Raw genomic sequence first — 21,729 nt, 5'->3', positions numbered from 1 at the left:
GAGGTTCGAGGGCCCAAATATCTGTGGAAGGGAAAAACTTCGTTTGTAGTCAGTGCGATCGTCGTTTCTCGGCAAAACGCAGTTTAGTCCGTCATCAAAGATATGAATGTGGCCAGAAGCCGAGATTTGAGTGTCCATACTGTACTTTTCGCAGTAAACACAAATGGGATGGAACAACTCACGTGAAATATCGGCATCCAGATCGGCCGATTTACGTTTTGAAGATCGACAAACCCTAGATCACGTGCCGATTTTAAAATCAATGTCATCCGTACATGTAAAAATTATTTAAATAAATGATTTCTCCTCCTCTCTCTCTCTCTCTCTGTGTCTCTGCAAATATTTCATTGAATATCATCTCATCATTGATGCTCGATTCCTTTATTTGTGCACTTTGGAAATTATCTGCGCTTCTCTGTTCACTGGACAAATAAATAATGACAAGGCCTGGCGATCGTCTAAATCTCTCCAACCAACTAATATTACTGTTTTATCTATCTTTTACAGATCTCTTCATGATGGATTCAATAATGAACATAACGGATCCAGATATAATGGACACGCAGTATCAGCAAATGGCGCCGCAAATTGGTCAACGCCAGTGTCTGTTCTACTGCCCGAAGTGCCTGCGTGGCTTCACTCTCAAAAGCAATCGCAATCGTCATTTCAAGTATGAATGCGGTCACGAGCCGCGTTTCAAGTGTCCTTACTGCGATTTACGCAGCAAACAAACGTCACAAATATACTCTCACGTGAGAAGAAAACATCCCGGTGAGAGAGTTTACTTCGTCGATATCAAGGGATAATTATCCCAACACCCAATTCTAGTTGAATCATTACGTTGTTTATTATTTACAACTACTAATATTAATAAAGAGCATCTCCGAGAGGAATGAGATATAATCACTCTTGTTTTCAATTGCCTCATGTTAATGTGATACAGAATAAACAGACAAACTTTCTCACACGTTACCACCGATGAGTATCATTTATCATGTTGACTTAATCTTATAATCTTCAATTTTTTGTCCATTAAAAGTCAAACATTTTGTGTTGTGGGTAATTAATAAATCCATAGGTAAACGCAAATAGTCAAAGAATTTTCTGTCAGCAGTTGAATTAATCAGAATTATTGTTTAATATTTTTCAGGTTTCTATCAAGATCAGGATTCATTCTTCAGCGAGCCACGAAAACGGATGCAGGGTCGTCGCAGTCTTGTCCACCAGAAACGCTTTTTTTGCCCAAAGTGTCTGATGGGCTTCACTATGATGAAGAATCTCAAACGTCATTATCATTTCGAGTGTGGATTTGAGCCGCGATTTAAATGCCCGTATTGTGATTCCCGGAGTAAACAAACGTCCCAAATTTACGCGCATATCCGAAGGAAGCATCCCAACGAAAGAGTTTATTTTATTGATGTTACATTGTAGTTGAACTGTTCAAAGTGGATAACTCATTTCAACAATACATTATATGAAAATTAATAAAATGTTATGGATGTAAAGAGCATTAATTCAGGCGATAGTGAATATTCATTTGCTACTTTAATTGCTTCAATAACTGTTTCAACTCATCACTGTCGATTCGAGCATTAATTTATAAAATATTTTTCTGTTCTAGACGTAAAAGAAGACTAACATCCAGTTGCAAATAATATCTCATAAACAATCAGCCATTAACAGATAAAACTAATGAATTAAACTGTTCCAGAAGACGGGAATGCAAATGGAATCCAAGGAGTTGTGAAAAAAAAAATGATAGAATCCTGTAGTAGTTTAAAAAAAAGTCAAAGATGCTCGTGACTGTAATAGAAATCATCGTAATAAGGACCCCTAGACTAGTCCATCGGCATGCTTCTGCTTAAAATCTCCCATCTCTCCCCGAGCCCCAGGATATCCCTCGATGTAAACAGAAAATCATTCGTTATCCATGAATCCTCAAATAACACGATTCCTTTCTGTCTGAAATCCCCACAGATATGCTGTCTGTACACATGCTGGTGCCATCGAAGCAGCGTTCCCTACTGCCTCGTCCAGGCTTTCCCGTTCTACCTTTGATGAAGGATCTGGCCTCAATATGGCTAGCCAAACAGCGCACACAATTTCCATATCGTTGTGAGCAGTGTGGCAAGGGCTATCAGCATCGTGCAACACTTCTCAGACACACGAGACACGAGTGTGGAAAAGAGCCGCAGTTCAAGTGTCCATACTGTGCCCATCGCACTAAACAACGGGGCAATCTTTATCAACACATAAGGACCAATCATCCTGGAAAGAATGTCTTCTCGAGTAGCATCTAGCTACACGTCGAGTCAATTGAGTAGACAGTTTCATTAATTGTTAACGATCAATTAATCCAAATGACTACAGTAGAATAATTTTTACTGTCACTCCCACTGCATCTGACTATTGGTTAACGATTAATGAATCTTCCTGTTCATATCCTCATCAAGTTGTTTTCAACAAATATTTTTATTGTAATTCATTGAATTAACGATCTAGTGCATCATCCACGAGACTTGTTAGATTAATGGAGAAACTCCTGTGGTAATGAATAATAAAGTGTCTGATGTTCAGTGATTGTGGAAATTCTTTGTACTTGACGATTCTCCATATATTCCAGGGGTCAAAAGGATTGAGGTCAAAATGCATGCGGCTATTGTACGTTTACCGTGCTATTGAGGTGGCGGGTCAACAATGACAAGTTTTTATCACTGGAGAATGGATTCTAATGGTGTTATTCCCCTGATTTCAGGTAGTTGGAGTGGATCTCGTCGTTTTGCTAATCTAACAACACCTGGATACAATCGGGTTCCCACGTATATACCGAGGAATAGTAGGAGAGCACCTAATGTCTGTTTAGACAGACGACCTGGTTGCTACTATTGTCCTAACTGCAATAAAGGATATCGTTGGCTGAGGAACATGAAGAATCACCTCAAGGTCGAGTGTGGCAAGGATCCCAGCGAGTGTTGTCCCTACTGTCCACACAAAACCAGATACAAGAGGAGTCTCAAGAAGCATATACTAAGAATGCATTCCACATAATCTAGTTGGAGACACACGAAAATCAATTGTCAAATTAGCTTGTACGGTTTGATGAACCAAGTGTTTACTGAAACGGTTTTGCTAATTAAAATGTCTGATATTTTTGCTCAGGACTACTGTCATCATTGATATGTGTCACCTTCTCACCGTTATTGACAGCTGTCATACGCTTTTTTTTTCTCTCAACTTCTATCACCAGAATTTCATCGAGACATCAGCGTCAGCTAGTTTTAACAGATTTGTTTTATCAATAATGATTTTTTGATTGCAGGTTCTAAATATCCATGCAAATATTGCGGACGGATATTCTCGTGGCCATCGAGTCGTCGTTTTCACCAGAAAGTTGCATGTGGAAAGCCACCGAATTACCACTGCACACAGTGCAATTACAAGTCCAACTTCAAGGGCAATCTCAAGAGACATTTAAAATCTATGCATAAGATATACATGTGGTGACAACGATATCAATGAAATATTAATAAAACGAATCATTGAATGATTGAATGATGAATAATTTCGATTTTTTACAATTTGCGCATAACAATCGAGAATTTATTTTACAGAGAAAATTTAGAGATCAGAGATTGAACTGAAGATGAGGTAATGCATTATCTTTTTTTTGTTTTTTTTATTCATTTGTTCATATTTTCTGTAATCGAGACTATCGTGAGGCATGCGCTTCGATGTTAGAGGCTAGCCAATCACGTGTTATCGTAATTTGCCGCGTGATTCGTGGGAATCCCCTGTCTTCATCTCTCTAATTGTCAATGCCAATGTTTTTCAGATCCTCCGCTGTTTCCAATCGTGAGACCGCGCCTCCACGTCTGCCCGAGATGTGGACAGATGTACTCGTGGGCCTCCAACCTGAGAAAACACCTGAAGATGGGCTGTGGCATGGTGACCTGCGAGACCCACTTCGCCTGCCAGTACTGTCCATACAGATCGAGAATCCAGGCTAGCTTCCTCAAGCACCTCCTATCGGTTCACAATATCAAGTAAATCAAAACGAATCAACACCAAAGAGACTCAAGTATTGTGCTTAATGTATTTTGTATCAATGGCTGGAGATGTCCAAGGAAAAGACACAAGGCTGATTAATCTGGCCACTACCGAAGGCTTTAATATTAATTATAAAACATCAGATGAATAAGTTTAACATCTTGGATCATGTAATATTTTCAATCTGTGAGTAGATTATCATTAAAAATTCATCAATCAGAGAAGATGAGTACAGAGGGACAGAACAAACACTCGTTTCAATGTTGATAATTCACAGCATCATTGATGCAGATCTCCCCTAAAATGACAAGTGCTGTTCTATCCCTTAATCTTCTCATCAAAGATAATGTACGTCGCTTCGAACTATCATGTAATATGTAATGATCTCACCGTGATTGTCATCAATAAATTTGTGTACATAAAACGAAGGTGTCGGTACTCCCGTTTCAATAACGTCTAACAATCTCTTGTAATTCTCTGACAAGGTCATATTGTGACTAATTGGTTGATTATTTGTTTCAGCGGAGTGGCCGGGATACGGAGGAGTTGTCGATGATGTCTGGACAGAAGGTGATGGTATGAGGGATAGTATGAACTTGCGTTCGAGGTGGAGGACCAGCCTCTTCTGTCCAGTCTGTGGAAAACCATTTGCAACTGCTGATCATCTTGCTGCTCACAGGAGAAGATACTGCGGTGTTGAGCCAAATATTGTTTGTGGATATTGCAATCATCGCTGTAAACGTGTCTGGGACATGAAAGTCCATTTGACCGGAGTTCATGGCATACCGAAAGCTGATATCAATATGAAACGAGATATTATTAAACTAGGAAATGAATGATTGATCACAAATTATTATCTAAATTAAATTTTTCCACTGAAGCCCTGGCGTTTATTCATTTTACGAATGTATTCATTGATTTATTGATAACTCATGGTAATGATGTTTATGGTTTTTTTTACATTTATATGTTGCTAGGTGTTGAAAATAATTCAGAGCTGATTGAAATAATTCTTCTATTTTTCTGTTGATAGCTCGATTGAGACGAAAATCACGTGGACGTTATCACAAATTTTATAACGACACAAGACTGACTGACGCCATGGAAGCGGTGGCAAAAGGAATGTCTCTGAGAGGTGCCGAACGTCACTTCAACATACCGAGATCAACTCTCCAAAGATACATAAAGCAAGGGTTACCCATCAAATTTCTTAGTAATCCACCCTTCTGTGAGTGAAGATAATTGGCACATGTAATGGATTGGCTTGAATAAATATTTTTGTCACATGAAGAACTGTAGTCTCCCTTGAGCCTATGCTACTGTCTGCTGTCATCTCCATGATCGGACCAATAATTAACAAAATCATTAACAAATGTAAATAGGAGAGAATGAAATTTTAACAACGGAGTTAACCTCAATGATATTAATGTCTCATTAATTGTTATTCAACTCTTGCTGCTTTCAGAGTCAAGAATCATCGGTTTTGTCACTCGCCCGAGAGTCACTCACTCGTGCAAGAATTGTGGAAAAATGTACAACTATCAGTCGAGCCTCGCGAGACACATCAAACACGAGTGCGGGATCGAGCCTAAACTCCAGTGTCCATTGTGTCCATACAGAACAAAACACAAGTCCAGTTTGAATACACATCTCAATGGGAGACACCAGAGAGTTCTCAGTGAATTTTCTCTCATGACGAATGTTCGATGAATTGACAACACAATTTATCCATACAGATAAAAGTGAATATTAGAGATTACTATAATATAGGAGATTTATCATAACGATTTGGTAAACGATTTTTCACCTCGATTTTCATAATTAATCTTTTTCTTTCTTTTTATCATGTAGAGTAGTAGAAATTCTATTGCTCTATAGTAATAATAATGCGAGTATAGTAATGATTACTATTCATTACAGTAATCATGACGAATTATTATAGTCCCATGTACACTTTTTCTATTTAACAAATTATTGAATTAATTTATTATTCTCGAGTTACTGTAAACTAGAAACGATTACTATAGCATAGTAATGCTTCTTAAATTATAGTAATTCTCCCAATAGGGGATATTCATAGAGATTTATCTACCATAATTCTTCTCCGTGCATGCGCATGCCCCTGATTTGTAGCATCACTCGGAAATTCGAAAGGAACTAACAGATAAAATAACAAATAAAATATTGAGTACTTGTTCGTTAATCATTAATTAATGTTTTAATGAGGTTTCAACCGATTGAATGATACGTGCCATTCAGGGTTAAACATCCACTAAAATACTTGAATGATTTTTTTTTCAGGTCGCAAGCGCAACGTACGAAACAGAAGACGTGCGTTCAAGTGTCACAGGTGTGACAGATCCTATCAAGTCCGGCAATCACTCCGCCGTCACTTGATGATCGAGTGTGGAAAATTACCACAGCACAAATGCCCTTATTGTCCACATTCCAGCAAGTACAGATCGCACCTGACAAAGCACATAGGCAATATCCACAGGGAACGTCGGCACCCCTAGTTTTGTACAATTTTGTGAATAAACTTTATTCCGATTGCTACTGATAAATTGACTAGTTTCCATCGATGAGATCATTATCTGTGACATAACTATTTGATTTTTTGTATACTTAGCGATAATGTGCTTCAATAAACAAATTTAATTGATTTTTATTAATTAAAATGCTTCATGTACAGATGGCACCTGTCAAAGCACTTACGAAGTATTCACAGGGGACTCCGGCACTTCTAGTTTTGGGAAATGTTATGAATAAACTTTATTCTCATTTCCACTGGTGAATTATTCAGTTTTTACTGATGAAATGATTATTTATGGCATGACTATATGATTTTTTCCCACCTAGAAATAAAGTTGTGCTTGAACAAATGAGATTAATGGATTTTTACTAATTAATATGTTCCATGATTTTCAGATTTCATGCTACCGATGTACATGGGACACACTATTGGACCGAGAAAAATGAGAGGACAGGGGAGACACTTTTGCCAGAATTGTGGTCGTCGTTATCACGCGGAGAAGAATCTCCGTAGACATGTAGAGAAAGAGTGCGGAAAAGAGCCGACTTTCCAGTGTTCATACTGTCCCTATCGATCAACCTACAAATCCTATCTCGAAGTTCACATGTCTAAGCACAGAAAGCGTGGTTTCAATCCGAGAGCCAGTTGCACGAATCCCTATGGCTTGGGGCCTTGAAGATGTTAATGCATTTTTTTATTTGACAACAATAAAAAGCGAAACTCATAGGCCTGAAGCACTTGTTTCTCACGATTTCTTTATTCACAGGATTCATACCCCATGACTAATAATCAGTTACTGACTATTCAATGCCTTTTTCCTCGCTTATCGATCCGTAGGACTTGAAGCACAACCCTAATTAACAAGCAGTAGAAGTCACACTGAAGCCATGACGAAAGATCTAACAAGAATTTTGTTTCAGGGAGGGAATATAGCCCAGCAAATTGGACAGTGCCGACACTTCCCTCAACATCAAGAGCCCTGGATCAAGGAACGTCAGGTCGTCGATTGCGTTCAACAACATTCAGCGATGATTTCTACACCTCAAAAAGCAGAGTTCGTCGACTCGGCCCCAGGAAGTACCTCTGCACAGACTGTGGCTCGACATTTGCCCTGAAGGCATCCCTGGCTCGTCACCAGTCAGTGGATTGCACCCGAGAGATTGCGAAGACAATGAAGAATCAAATGAGCGACCTGAGGATCAAAACAGTGAACATCCTGAATCCTTCGAAGCCCCTCAAGCCTCATCCCCAGGCCAGGATGATCTTGCCAAACCAGACAATGTTTGTCCCCATAACTGAAATAAAACCCGATCCTGATGCGGCTCCAGCTCCAACCTCAGAGGCATCAAAGAAGAAGAAGAAGAATCACATCTGCAAGAAGTGCGGCAAAATCTATGCTTTCTACACATCACTCTGGAGACATCTCCATTACGAATGTGGAATGGAGCCCCAGTTCACCTGTAAAATATGTCGTCTCCGATTTGCTCAGAAGAGCAATCTCGAGCGACACATGCGCAACATGCATTCCACTGCTAATATCACTCTTCCCTAAGTGTAGATTGGTTAAAAAATGTAAGTTATATCTGTGGGTACATTAAATTTAGCGGTTCAAATAACACCTGCATGTGCACTAGGGCTTGGGTACTCCAATGACCGTTTATTAATCTGTTTGTCGTTCTGTCAAGCATTATGTTAATGAATATCAATTTTCTTTGGTGATTTGCAGTGCCTTCGAGAAGTAAAATCCACAAACGACGATCTCGACCGCTGAATGAAACCATCGACGATCGAAATATCAAGTGCCCACACTGCGGAAGAGTGTACAAAGCCAAAAAGAATCTCATGACACACATGAAACTCGAGTGCGGAGGGCAGAGACACTTTGCCTGTTGCGTCTGTCCCTCCAAATTTACCCAGAATATCGGTCTACGTCGACACCTCATGCAGCAGCATAACGTCTATCTGCCCCCAAAGTTCACCGTGCCCAAGAGAATATTCTCCACGGAGAGGATACACTAGCATTTTCTTAAAATAACTATTTTATCAGTGACATCTATATTAGTTTTTATTTTCATCACCGTGTGATAAACAAGGCCATTATTTAATTTCTTCTTTGACGTTTCGTCTGATCATCCTGGAAATAGAAGTACTGATTAAAAAACTGACGACAACTCGCCATGCGAGTTCTAACGATTACTCCTCGCTGGATATACGATGTAAAATATGAGCTTGTAATAAATTACTGAAAGATTTATATTCAAATTTCCTGGGAGTAATAACTAGGAATAGAAAATACTTTCGATTTTTACAGGTTTTTTTTATTATTTATTGTTTCTATTTCATGTTTTAGTACTGGAATGACGGATTATAGTATAAATGTGGGATAATTATTAATTAGTTTGATTTTTTATTCACAGGGATTCAGGATTAGTTTCTACATCAAGTTCATCAAGTTCGTGAGACAAGTCTTGAGTCGTTTGACGACGAGTTGCTGGCCTTCGAGGGATCTTTCGTGAGTGACTGTATAAATAAATTAAAGAGAACGTGTGGACTTATGAAGAATTATAGAATAAATTCGTCGTAGGAATTGTTTCACTCCCTCCACCAGAATTCTATCTCCTCAGCTTTATTTTATTGGAATCATTATGGTAGACGATATTTTATAATCCAAACGTTTTCTTTCTGTTCACAGGATTCGATTCGTTGCATCCATGTCCCCAGTGCAGTCGTAGGTACACTAAAAGATCGAATCTCCTTCGACATATGAGATACGAGTGCGGTGGTGGCCGTTACTTTCCGTGTTACTATTGTCCAGGAAGTTTCACACAAAAAACAAGTTTGCAGCGTCATTTGGCAGCGAAACATAGAAACCATAGTGTACCATTTGATTGCATGTAAATACACTGTCTTAAATAAACCGGTTGAGGATATCAATTGATTGTCTACTGATAATAGGACGAGATATTATGATATTCTTGGTATTTTGGTTTTTTGATTCGATGAACTTCAGCATAACGATAGGAATCACAGGACAATTATCGATTGAACAGGTTTATCTATGTTCCCAGGTTTTTTCGTCAATCAGGGCCAGCTAACCTGTTCAGGAGTGAAGCCCATAGCTGTCTCGAATCGTAATCATCGAAGAGTTAAATCATCTGATCGACCTGGAAGTCGTAACCGCGTCGTAACAGCAGAGTGTATTCTCGTGTACCTGTGGAAAAACTTACTCCCGGCGGAATCTCATTAGACACATGAATTACGAGTGCGGGAGCAACGGATAGTTCTGGTGCCACATGTGCACGGCCACGTACATGCAAAATTCTAAACTCAAAAGACATCTTCAGCGATGTCATGATATCACCGCTAAAAGATCTCGATATTCTCTGAGGATTCCATTGCGTGTCGATTACAACAGTCGAATGAAACGATGTGTATGATTTTTGGGGACTTCTGGAAGAAATTCGTACGCACTTTATCACTCCATCTGAACGACATTTTCCTAGCCCTCATGATCTAGTTATTTCCTGTTTTATTATTTTAAAGATTTTTTTCTGTTCGCAGTTCCACGTGATGAGTGCTAAATTCTGTTGATATATTTTCTGTAATTATAACTTTCGGTGATATGTGAAGGTTCTAAAAAAATGAGTTCAGACATTTCAGAGCGGCGACCCCAGACCAGAAATCAAAATCGTAGAACACTAATTAATGGAAGATTCGGTTTTTTGTTTGCAGATTTCTCCGAGTTCTTCATAGACCACAGCCGTCACCCGACCTGTCTAGATCTGGACCCAACAGATAGCTTCGACCATGACTACCAGCAAGCCCTACCTCAGCCCCAAGCCCCTCGAAACCACTCAGGTGGAGCATTCTCTTGTATTTGTGGAAAAACTTACTCCCTCCGGCAAAATCTCCTCAGACACATGAAATACGAGTGCGGTGGTGAGAGAAAATTCTGCTGTCACTTATGCCCGAGTAAATACACCCAAAACGGCACCCTGAGACGTCACCTAAGCCGACATCACAACGTTGTTGTTGGGAAAATTCGTGTACCATCAATTCACAACTGAAATTCACACTAATAAAAAGAAAAAACGAATTATCGAATAAAATCTAGAGAAAAATCACACGAATTGCTTGACTCCTTCTTCCAACAACTCACATCTTGATAAATCCAGGAGGACAGCCTTTGATAATTGGATAAATCTTTTTGTTCACAGCTTTCATCGATCCTCTCCCTCACAAATGCCCAAAATGCAGTCGCAGTTACACAAAACGAACAAATCTACTCCGTCACACGAAATACGAATGCGGTGGTGGTCGTTACTTCCAGTGCTACTACTGTCCAGGAGCATTCACCCAAAAAACGAGTTTACGCCGTCATTTATCGAGAAAGCACAATGACAACAAATTGCACCTCGAGTATCTGTAAAATATTCCCTGAGTCAAATAAAAAATGAATATGAATGAATAACGATAAATCATCAATTGCAGGGAATGTGGTGAAATAAATGCATGTGGAAATGCTTCGCTTGGATGCCGAATAACAAAATCATAGCGAAGAGCATAAACACCTGATCATCTCACCGAGAAATGGCTTCAATAATCCATAATCTCTCCATTTCAGAGCCAGTGCTATTCTCGGAGGGACTGGACAACCATCAGTTGAATGTGTGCAAACAAACACTTCAGTGTCTCAAGTGCACAAGACAGTACAAAACCTGGAAAAGTCTCCGTCAACACATGAATTTCTTCTGCCAAATGGAACCGATCTATCCCTGCCCCTATTGCGATCACAAAGCAAGAATGACAACACTCCTAAAGTACCACGTGCAAAGCGAGCATGGAAATTATCCACAGCAGATTCAAATCAATGTTTAACCCGTAACAAGGAATTAACCGATAAATCACGAATAAAGCTGAGTTACATAACAACCTAGTTCTGTATCTTCCCGAGCAATACCTTTGCATTGAATTGACAGAAAGATTTGTGATATGACTAACAATATTGATGATTGTTTCAGGTGGAAATTTCGAGAATTATCCTTACGGCCAGTATCAATTCACTTCGCAACCAGAATCCCCAGATCAACGACAACTTGCGAGAACCGAGGTGTGCCCCAAATGTGGTAGAGGCTACTCTCGTCGTTACAATCTTCTCCGACACTTGAGGACCGAGTGCGGAGCCCCTAGGGTCCACCGATGCACAATCTGCCCTTACAAGACTAATCGAAAAGACAGTTTATACAGTCACATACGCCGTCATAAGCAATAAATAATGAGTCTCATTAAATTCGCGTTATCTGTGCCTACCCTGTCTCAATCTAGCGATGAAAAAAGACTAACCAATTCCCCTATAATGTTATAAACAATTGTTTAAATATGAGTGATTGATACCTGGGATTTTATGTGTTTCAGAGACACCGTGGAACCATCCAGAGTTCATCAACATGCCAGTCTTTCCATCGCAGATTGATCAGTCCCCAGTGGTGAAAATTGAACCACAACTTGGTGATCAATCCTCTACTCCAACTACTCCAGGGAACAGACGTTCCATGTGTCCTCACTGTTTCAGATCTTATCCACTGAAGAGTATTCTCAAGAAGCATTTGCAGAATGGCTGCAAACTCGCACCAAAACAATCATTATTTATCTGTCCATTTTGCACGTACAAGAGTGCATACAAAGCGAATTTCGAGAGACATATGAGAAATCTCCATCAGAAGAGTGCCACCCAGAAATTTGGCTGTCGTCTCTGTCATTTTCGCAGTAATTACAGTTATTGTTTGACACGACACATGAGAAAGTGCCATCGAAATGACGGCAATGTGATACTCGAGAGCGTTTAATTGTTAATGTATGACCCTTGATGGCGGTTGTCATCAAATTTATCCTAAACCTATCGGTGATTCACTCACGCATTTCAATAAAACAATTGGAAATAATGCGAGTGTTGGAGAGAACTTAATCCTGATATCATGCTCCTTTCACATGTGACTCATTCCTTCATTTTCAGAATTATTCGAGAATTCGTGATGGTTCCACTGGTTTTCGAACAGATATTTTAATGATTGATTATTTGTTACAGGAGCATCACATAACGAAGAGCCCGAGTATGTGAATGAGTCCCTCGCGGACACCGAAGAATTGGGGGAATCCCCGGCCGGCGGATGTCATGAACGGAATGTCGAAGGAGGGGGAAATCCATCTGTGATTGGTGTGGAGGATATAATTTATCAGTGCGAGCAAATTTATCGCTTATTGACGTCCTGAGGTCGAGGTGATGGAGGAGGTGATGGAGGTGGTGATGGAGGTGGTGATGGAGGGGGTGATGGAGGGGGTGATGGAGGAGATAACATACGAGTTGACGGAGAAGGTGCACATTAATAAGGAAACCGAAGCTGTTAATGACTTTATTGGGGCATCTAGGCCCAAAGGCATCGAGATGTGAAATAATAAAGCATTCGGAATTAAATGGAACTTACAAATGCTGGGATTGTCGGAGAACTTACAACTGGGCGTCATCTCTCTCTCGTCATCAAGTTATTGAGTGTCGGCCTCTGAACAAGAAGGATTACGTGTGCTCTCTCTGCCGCTACAAAACTTACTACAGAGCTGCAGAGTTAGAGAAGTCATCGGTCAAGAATCAGACGGGAATGATCAGCAATGAGAAAATTAAACGTAAACTGACGTTTCTTTTTGTTCTGTTCGGGTTGTGGAGTAGTGTGGTTATGTTCAGTAGCTGTTAATAAAATCATCACAACTGATTTCCGACGACCTGATCATGCCATCCAATGATGAATTATTTAATATAAATGAAATCTTTAAGACTAGATTAAGAGCTTGCCTGGACATTGCCAAGCGACAACAGCTTTGCACATTTATTCCCCACCAAAAAAAAAAACGTTTGCTTGTAAGAGTGCTTTTTTTGAGGAATGAAGTTCAACGTTTCTTCCCCTGCCCTTTTCTCCACTATCAAACGTAATCTAGTTTTTTTTTACTCATAAATATTCTCTGGACTGACAACACAGATTTAGAAAACACAAATAAAAAATATCCTATGCAAATTGACAAGGTGCAGCGAGTTCATTGAAAAATTGTTATTTTTTCTTCTTTCTAGTTGCAGCATACCGCAAGATGTACATGGGCGATCAAATGCTCGGCTACACTTGCCTCAAATGCAGTAAATTCTACAAGATGTGGAGCAACTATTTGAAGCACAAGTGTGAACCCCCACAGTTCAAGTGCACACTCTGCCCATTTGCTGCCTTCAAGGCGTTCATACTTCACGCTCATCAGGCAGAGCAACACTTCAAAGTACCCTCACCCAACTCCTAAATGCCCCCATCTCCAACGATACAAAAAATATTAAAAAAAAACAGAATAATAAAATAAATGCCTTAAACAATGTTCGTCGTAGTTAAAAAAATCGTCCCAAACAGATCGAGATATTTATCGTTTCTGTCCCACCGCCTGTCGCAATTATTTTATTCTCACGACATATTCTCCAGACATAGTCCACGTGTATTCTGTGTTACAATCTGTGTTCACCGAAAGCTTTTAAAGGATCTCACTCTGATCTTAGTGTTACACCTGTTCAGCCCCTTCCAGTGATTTAATTAATCCCCTCAGGAATCCCACAAAAATGAGTCAAGAGCTCAGATAAAAATCCGGGATTCCCCCTCCTCAGTTTCACGATAGCATTTGTACACTCATGTATTTTCGTAAGTGCATTAATAAAACGTCAGAGTAATATTTGATGAGAACAATGAAAAACAATAATTTGTGTTTACAGCGTTGTGTTGAGATTGAGCTTGATAGTTGCCATTATCCTCTCCTAATGATCAATTGATGTCACAATAATCACTTCACCCTGCTAATCACCATCCCAATTATTCTTGTTTCAGAATATGGTTACGCCTGTACCAACTGTGCTAAAACATTCAAGTGGCAGAAATCATTGCAACGACATATAAGGGAGGAGTGCGGCAAGAAACCCTACAGGTGTCCACATTGTCCACGTCTGCTCAACCTCAGAAACAGTTTAATCCGACACTTGATGATAAAGCATGGCCAAGACTACCGTATAAGAAAACAACCTACATCAAGAATTAGATTCCGAAATCCCACTCATTACTCATGAAACTCTTAATTATTGTCGATAATAAAACCAGAAAGGCGCACACCGAGTTCTCTCAATTCTTCTCATTAATATCCCGTCATTTTGCGGTGCTTCACTAACACTCGATCAATCCCCCAAAATGATCTCTTATTAATCGAATAATTATGTGATTTTCAGAGAACCAGGGAATACAGGGGATCGTGTTTGCATCTGTGCTCAATGCGGAAAGATCTATCGTTATGTTAAAAATTTAACTCGACACGTCAGGGACGAGTGCCAGCAAGATCCAAAGTATCTCTGCCCCTATTGTCCAAAGAAAACAAAACTGCACTGCAATCTGTTGAAACACATACGAAATAAGCATGCCAATGATTCCCAACCTGCCCTCAGAAGTCCACTGTAAATACAATTTGAGTTTATGATTTTCTCTGCATTGTTTTCTCTAACTCGGTTATCGGTGTTGATTAATTCAAACTATAATGCCTAATTTTATAATGATTTGTAAAGGACCTTAATGACCCTCGATATTCTCCACTCAGTCATCGCATTGACGATATCTGGTATTCTTATTATTTTTCAGAAGATCATCACGTGTGCCTCGCTTGCTCAAAAATATATAAATGGAAGAAATCACTGCACAGACACATCAGGGAGAGTCCCGAGTGCTGGCCTCTGCTACTCAACGCCGGTTACGAGGAATACGTTAAGCAGATACAATACAAAATGTCATTTGTTACAAACAAATAGAGAGCACATGTTCTTTATATTTTTTAATACTAACAGTAGCTTCATCCGCTACCCAACACTCGATTGTATCATCCTCCGAACGCTCGCCTTATTGTCTTTTTATTATTTATTAAATTGTCATTTGTAGTTACACGTGAGTACCCAAAATTTATGAATTTTGCAATGAATATAAAAAGAAATATATTAAACAATAGCGTCAATTGATATTGAGAAATCCATTCGGTAGGACTAAATTGTTATTGAATAATCTACCAAGAATTATTTCTCAATAGCAATTAATGCTCTCTGAAAATATCAGTGATTGTTTGATCTTAGGAAAAATTGTAGATCTACAATTCTTGGGTATTATAGGGGATGTAAAACCGAATGGCAATTTATAATTGAGTACTCGAGTGAAAATGAAGTTAGAAAAAATGTGGATAACGTTCGAATGATAGTGCAATCGAGTCTGAATACTAGATTACGAAGTGATCAACCGCAAGTATTGTAAATAATAGAAATAAAATGTTTTCTAGAGAATTCAGAGATTGATGTGGTTTAGGTGAATGTTCTTGACGCGTTTGGATAATAAAACTGATGGCAATGCATCTCTCTACCGCGAAATACCCGAATCTTCCGCTCTTTTTTTTAAAAATATCTTTCTGGATTGAATATTCTGTATTGTTCGCATCACTGGGTTTATTCAACATCAATAATGATAGATTTAATTTTTTTCAGATTACATAGAGACCAGGCATTTCCTCAGAGTGACGACGCACACGTGCCCCCAGTGCAACAAAACATACGCCAATTCCTCGACTCTGAGACGACATCGAAGATTGGAATGTGGGAGACCACCGCAGTTTCACTGTCCCTACTGTCGTTTCAGTTCAAAGCGAAAATTCAATCTCAAAATTCACATGAACACTAAACATCGCAACTAGCTTATCACCCCACCTGGAGCCATCAACTAGACTTTCATTTTCCTGAAATAATCGGTGTAATTGAATAAAACGATTGTTTATTGCATTTTCAAACAACTTCGTACAACTTTACCACTGAATTCCCTGATAGTATTTATCAATTTCAAAGTGATGGCTCTGAATATCTACTAACAAAATTATTTATCTTTCTTTTTTAGGTGAGAGCAGTGTGGAGGAGGACTCAATGAGAAAAGTTTTTCGTTGCAAAGCCTGTTGGAGGAAATATCTGTCGAAGGATTCACTGACACGTCATTTGAGGATCGAATGTGGAAAGACACCGCAATTCGCCTGTCCTTACTGCGCCCATCGCTCCAAGTGGAAGCACAATCTCACCCAACATGTCCTCCGTAGACACAAAATAAAGCTCTTGTGATAGATCCACAATAAATAATCATTTATTTAGAAAAAAAAACCGAGTATTTTTCAATGTCTCCAGTAGGATGGGCTCAAAAAAACAATCAGAACATGCACTAATAAATCCTCCATCTGTTTCAGGTCTGCAGAACATTTTCCTGGACTTGAAGATATTCGTGAAAGCCCTCGCTCTGGATATATAACCGATGAACTTGATGTTGAATTGAATTGTTGTAAAATTACCACGACTTATCTCCTGTTTTTAATTGATTTATCCTTTTTTACGTTCCTTTTTTATGTTTTGATTTTGATTCCTCATGAGTCTGGGACTGACAGGGATTTACTCACTGGTGCTAGACAATCGAGGATTGACTCGAGAAATGAGGAATAATATTAAACAATTGATAATCCAGAGTATTTCTCAGTTCTCCTGGTCTCCTCGATTTCCAATCTCTATACTCACAATACTGGCAAAATTTATTATCTTGGGCACACACACACACAACACATCTATTTTGGGCTATTGGCTGAATCGTTTGTGTTGGGTTGGTTGTGGGTACATTGTTTCTACCACGATAAACAATTCTAAATAATCTAAAACGTTCTGCGCGGCCACATCATCCTCATGCATAGGTACTCCCCTAAATCCCTCAGAATCACTATTATTTTATTAGTTATCCCATTTATATATTTTTTGTTATGTTTCCAATAGTTTTTAATTTTTTTTTTAATTATTCCCCATTTCGCTTGTTTATGGCGGCTGTTGCAGGTATGGGTGCACTGCTCTCCCTTTTACGATCGGACTACAGCAGAAGTGGTGGTACCACACCATCATCTAAAAAGGAAAGAGGAATAAAAAATGAGAGTCGAAGTAGCAGATCAACTGATGAAAGTTTCAGTGAAGTATCACCGGGACGTGCAAGTGGTACAAGAGATCCACGTGAAGTGATATTTCCAGATTCTTTTGAAGTTCTTCCACAACCGAGAGATCTCACCTACGTCGGTGTACCTCATGAGCAGCAACGAAAGTTTCGCTGTCGTTTCTGTGGCAAAGGATATCGATGGAAGAGCACCATGAGACGACACGAAATGGTCGAGTGCGGGGGCAAACCACCTGCCTTTCAGTGTCCAGCTTGTCCCTACAAGGCCCGTCAGAGAGGAAATCTAACGGTTCATTACAAGAGACATCACAAAATAGAGTTTGATGAGGTGTCTCAGGGCTCCAGGGAGTAAATCCAGGTCCAATGCCTCCACTGATCTCGCTGTTTTCATTGTCCTCACTCTGTTGGCTGTTGGGGGACTCTTAATCTTTCAAACCCTCGAATTTCATTTTACTCCATTCCTCCATTATTTTTCTTGCGTTTAACGAAAAAAATAACTCGAAAATTCTGAGCATTCCAAAGGTACAAATAATACCTTACATTCCATTTCTTTGAAATAATGAATTTGGACATGAGCATATTTTATATTTTGAGGGCATGTTTGTGACAATTGGTGCAACCAGCAGAGTATTAATGACCTCTCTCACCTCTTTGGTGATATTGCTCAAAAATAAATTCCCAAACCGTCCAATTCATCAGTGAACTGCCTAGGCTTGAGCTTTCAGGTGCAGTGCCTGCAGGTCCATTCAGACAACGCGTCTACCTCATTCTCCAATTGTTTTATAACGTATTAATTAGTTAGAGATCTTCCAACGTGAAAATTAGTGAGCAAAATTTAAACTTTATGTGAATTGACATTATTGAATGGTACACGAGACTCAGTGGAGGCCCAACAGCTTCGGATAAACTTGAAATTGTTACCCTTCTTTGATAATTATTAGGCGAATTTATCGAGCTATTAGAAATACTCTAACATTAAGCAAAAATTTTCGTTTATTCCTGGTGCTTCACCACTTAATACTTCCACAAGATCAAATGCACAAAGAAGCACTGATAGCGTCCACGCGTTTATTATGTTAATCTTTTTTTTTGTAAATCATATCATTCCAGTATTTCTAACGATTCAATTTCTATGCGTTGAAAAAAAAACAATTATACTATCTAAAATTAATCAATGAAGATGAGAGATAATGATGACCATACGATTTTTAAACAATCTCTGACATAAGTTGAATTTAAAATTGAATACCGAGAACGTAGAACGTCCCCCCGAGCGATTTGAGGACGGGAAAGTATTTAGTGAATCAGTATTTAGCGATTTTTTCGCAATCCGTTTAGTGCCTGTGCGGAAACTCATGCGTGGGATTCATCGATCTTATTTTCCCTCCATTTTCTTCTTAAAATCTCGCCGTTACCCACGTCTCCATTAGTTTAATAGCATCAGTTGTATTTCATAATCACCAGTAAGACATTGATATCGAAAAATGCTCCTCGCACTTGCAGTGAACCTCATCATTCAATTAACCCTTTCCCATTAGCGATTATGTTTATCTGTAGAATATTCATTCTGTAATCCGAAACAACAATTAGTTTTCTATCGATTTATAGAAATCCTATACTTAATTATTTCGATTTAAGTAATTTTGTTAAGCTTGACTCTCTGACCTTGTGTAAGAAAAAAAAAGGAAATATTTGTAATTTCTCTTGTTGTAAGTCGTTCTGCAAACTTCCGGTATTTAATAATTATTTTTTTCTTGGAAAGGTTTATTACGTATTCTGTTCAAATCGTATTTTGAATAACGAATAATTATTCTTATTAATATTACTGATTATTGATCATTAATAAATGAAAAAAACATTTGTTGCGGGTTATTTTGTAAATGGAATTGTTGTTATTTTTTGTCCAGTCCCATGAGTTGTCGTTTAGCTGTGGAATTTTCTCTGGACTAATGTGATATTTATTTTTATTTTTTAGAATCCTGGCATCAGCAAGGGGCTTTCGATATTTATCCCTGTGGTACCTGTGGGAGGCAGTATCGAAGACTCATTTCACTCCAGAGGCACAAGAGACTGGAGTGCGGAAAAGAGGCGAAATTCAAATGTGTCTTGTGTCACGCAAAATTCAAGCACAAACACAGTTTACTCAGGCATCATAACATTCACTTAGCTACTAGAACTGGCAAAGCTAAACTCGATTAACTCCCCAAAGTCAATAGACATACCTGACAAAAAGATCAAAGAGATCAATTATCGTAACTCGCCTGTGATTAGAGATGTACACTAAAGTGTCATTTGAGTAATGCCAATTATTTTCTATTTCATCGAAATAAATTCTCAACAATTCTTCATTAATTCTTTTTACTTCCTCAGACAGACGACTCCATTAATTATTCCAACTGATGACTTGAAAATTTATTGGATAATTACCAACAGGCTTGAGCAGATGTTATAACTGATTTTGTTTTTGTTTCAGAGACATGGGGACATTCTGAGCTGGAGGAATTCCATCTTCCCCCGAGGTATGGATTCGTTGACCAGAGGATGTATCGTGGTGTTGAGGTGGAGCATGGAGTGGAGAGACGAGGGTTCAGGGTGGATAACAGATTAGATGGAAAAGTTCATTCGCAGAGGGGACCAGCTGCCTTCAGATGCCCCAATTGTCATCGTTTATACAAGAGATCGTCGTGTCTGAGTCGTCATCTTCGTGTGGAGTGTGGCAAATCTCCTAATTATCAGTGTCACATTTGCAAAGGGCGTTTCACCCACAAGCATAATTTAACAGCACACATGAAGCTCCACGTTGAAGAGCCCAGTTTCACCTGTGTACAGTGCAATAAGAAATTCTATCGAAGAGACAAACTTGTAAAACACATGGTGAAACATGATTTCTACGAGGCCTTGTGATTTTTATCATTTATCCAGTGCTACACCTCTCTCGGTGAAATATTTTTCTCTAGACTTCACCGATTGATTGTACTCTGAGATTGTTTTCATTGGAAATTTTTCACTAGGATATGAAGTATTGTATTTCTTGAATTTTATCTGAACTCCAATTGGCCGTTGGGGAATTAACGTGTCAGTTTTTTGATGAATAAAATCGCTGACGGATTATCCAATCGATGATAATATTCATCATTTTCAGGAAGCATTTTGCATGACCACCAATTTTATTTTAGACCCATTTTTTTTTACTTCTTTCATTCCCTGAATGTGTGACATTTGGTGATTATTTATTTGTTTGATGTTGTTCTGATTATTATGTCTTTCTTTCAGATAATCCAACTCCACGGGTATACCAGTGTGAGAAGTGCCTTCGTATCTTCAAATCCTTATCATCACAGTCCAGACACCGAGGGACATGTGGACGTGAGAAGAAATTTGGCTGCGCTCTCTGCACATTCAGGGCCCATCGTAGGGAACACATCAAGATTCATGTGCAAAGAAAGCATCCAGAATTTGAGAATAAGAATTGGCGGCAGTTTGTCATGCTCAATGTTGATATGGCAAACACTTTTTACGAGGATTACATGCGTTACGATACGTTTTAATCCCCCTCCACCAAAAAAATTATCAATTTAATTATTTTTTATTCTTTTCTTTTGCGTCTGATCAGTGGAGAAACATCGCCAGCAACTCATTTGAGTTCATGAAGTTGTGGTGTTCAATATTGGATACGAGTGAGAATAATTCTACCGAGAATTATCAACGCTGTCAACACGTGCATTGAAAATTCAACGAATTTGTATTTTTCCAAATCCCAGTGGGAAAACATATTATTTTACGGATTCGATGTCTTTCGGCGGATATATAGGATAGGAGAAAGATCCGATCGTTCTTCCTCGGACGTTTCAACATGAAAAATAAAAATCTCAGTGGATCAATCTGAATTTACGACAATGTGATGTTTAATATCAACTGTTCACGTCGGAATACTCATCCTGAGAATATGACATCTGATTAATCAATAAAATTATATTTTTGCAATTCCAAGTGAAATATCGAGAAATTCTCATAATCATTGAATTCTTGTTTTGGTGATGGTTGTATTTTTGTTTAAGGATTTTTATTAGAATAATTTTCAGGAAG

At 38.8% G+C, this 21,729-nt stretch overlaps 1 protein-coding gene across 26 annotated transcripts in view; it reads left to right on the top strand.

The window, feature by feature from the left end:
* Window positions 1-21,729, top strand: part of LOC105264086 (longitudinals lacking protein, isoform G) — a 91,356-nt gene that overhangs the window by 42,508 nt on the left and 27,119 nt on the right. The window contains exons 7-9 of one of the 26 annotated variants that reach the window (XM_011300677.1): window positions 14,485-14,581; window positions 14,877-15,098; window positions 15,280-15,369. The exons of 12 other annotated variants lie outside the window; for them this stretch is intronic. In XM_011300677.1, coding sequence (XP_011298979.1) covers window positions 14,485-14,581; window positions 14,877-15,098; window positions 15,280-15,319 — 359 coding nt within the window. In that variant the 3' untranslated portion in view covers window positions 15,320-15,369. Of the gene's footprint in view, window positions 1-1,150; window positions 1,447-2,755; window positions 3,162-4,569; window positions 4,902-6,348; window positions 6,619-8,306; window positions 8,837-11,204; window positions 11,474-11,995; window positions 12,528-14,484; window positions 14,582-14,876; window positions 15,099-15,279; window positions 15,629-16,163; window positions 16,385-16,566; window positions 16,797-17,531; window positions 18,266-20,116; window positions 20,697-20,916; window positions 21,466-21,729 lie in introns of those variants that run through there. 13 more of the 26 variants (XM_011300704.1, XM_011300673.1, XM_011300672.1 and 10 more) reach the window with 13 other exon arrangements.

Source organism: Fopius arisanus, unplaced genomic scaffold (genome assembly GCF_000806365.1).
Source record: "Fopius arisanus strain USDA-PBARC FA_bdor unplaced genomic scaffold, ASM80636v1 scaffold00019, whole genome shotgun sequence".
NCBI lineage: Eukaryota > Metazoa > Arthropoda > Insecta > Hymenoptera > Braconidae > Fopius > Fopius arisanus.
Note: the sequence above shows the minus strand (reverse complement) of the source record. Positions and strands in the feature narration are given on the sequence as shown.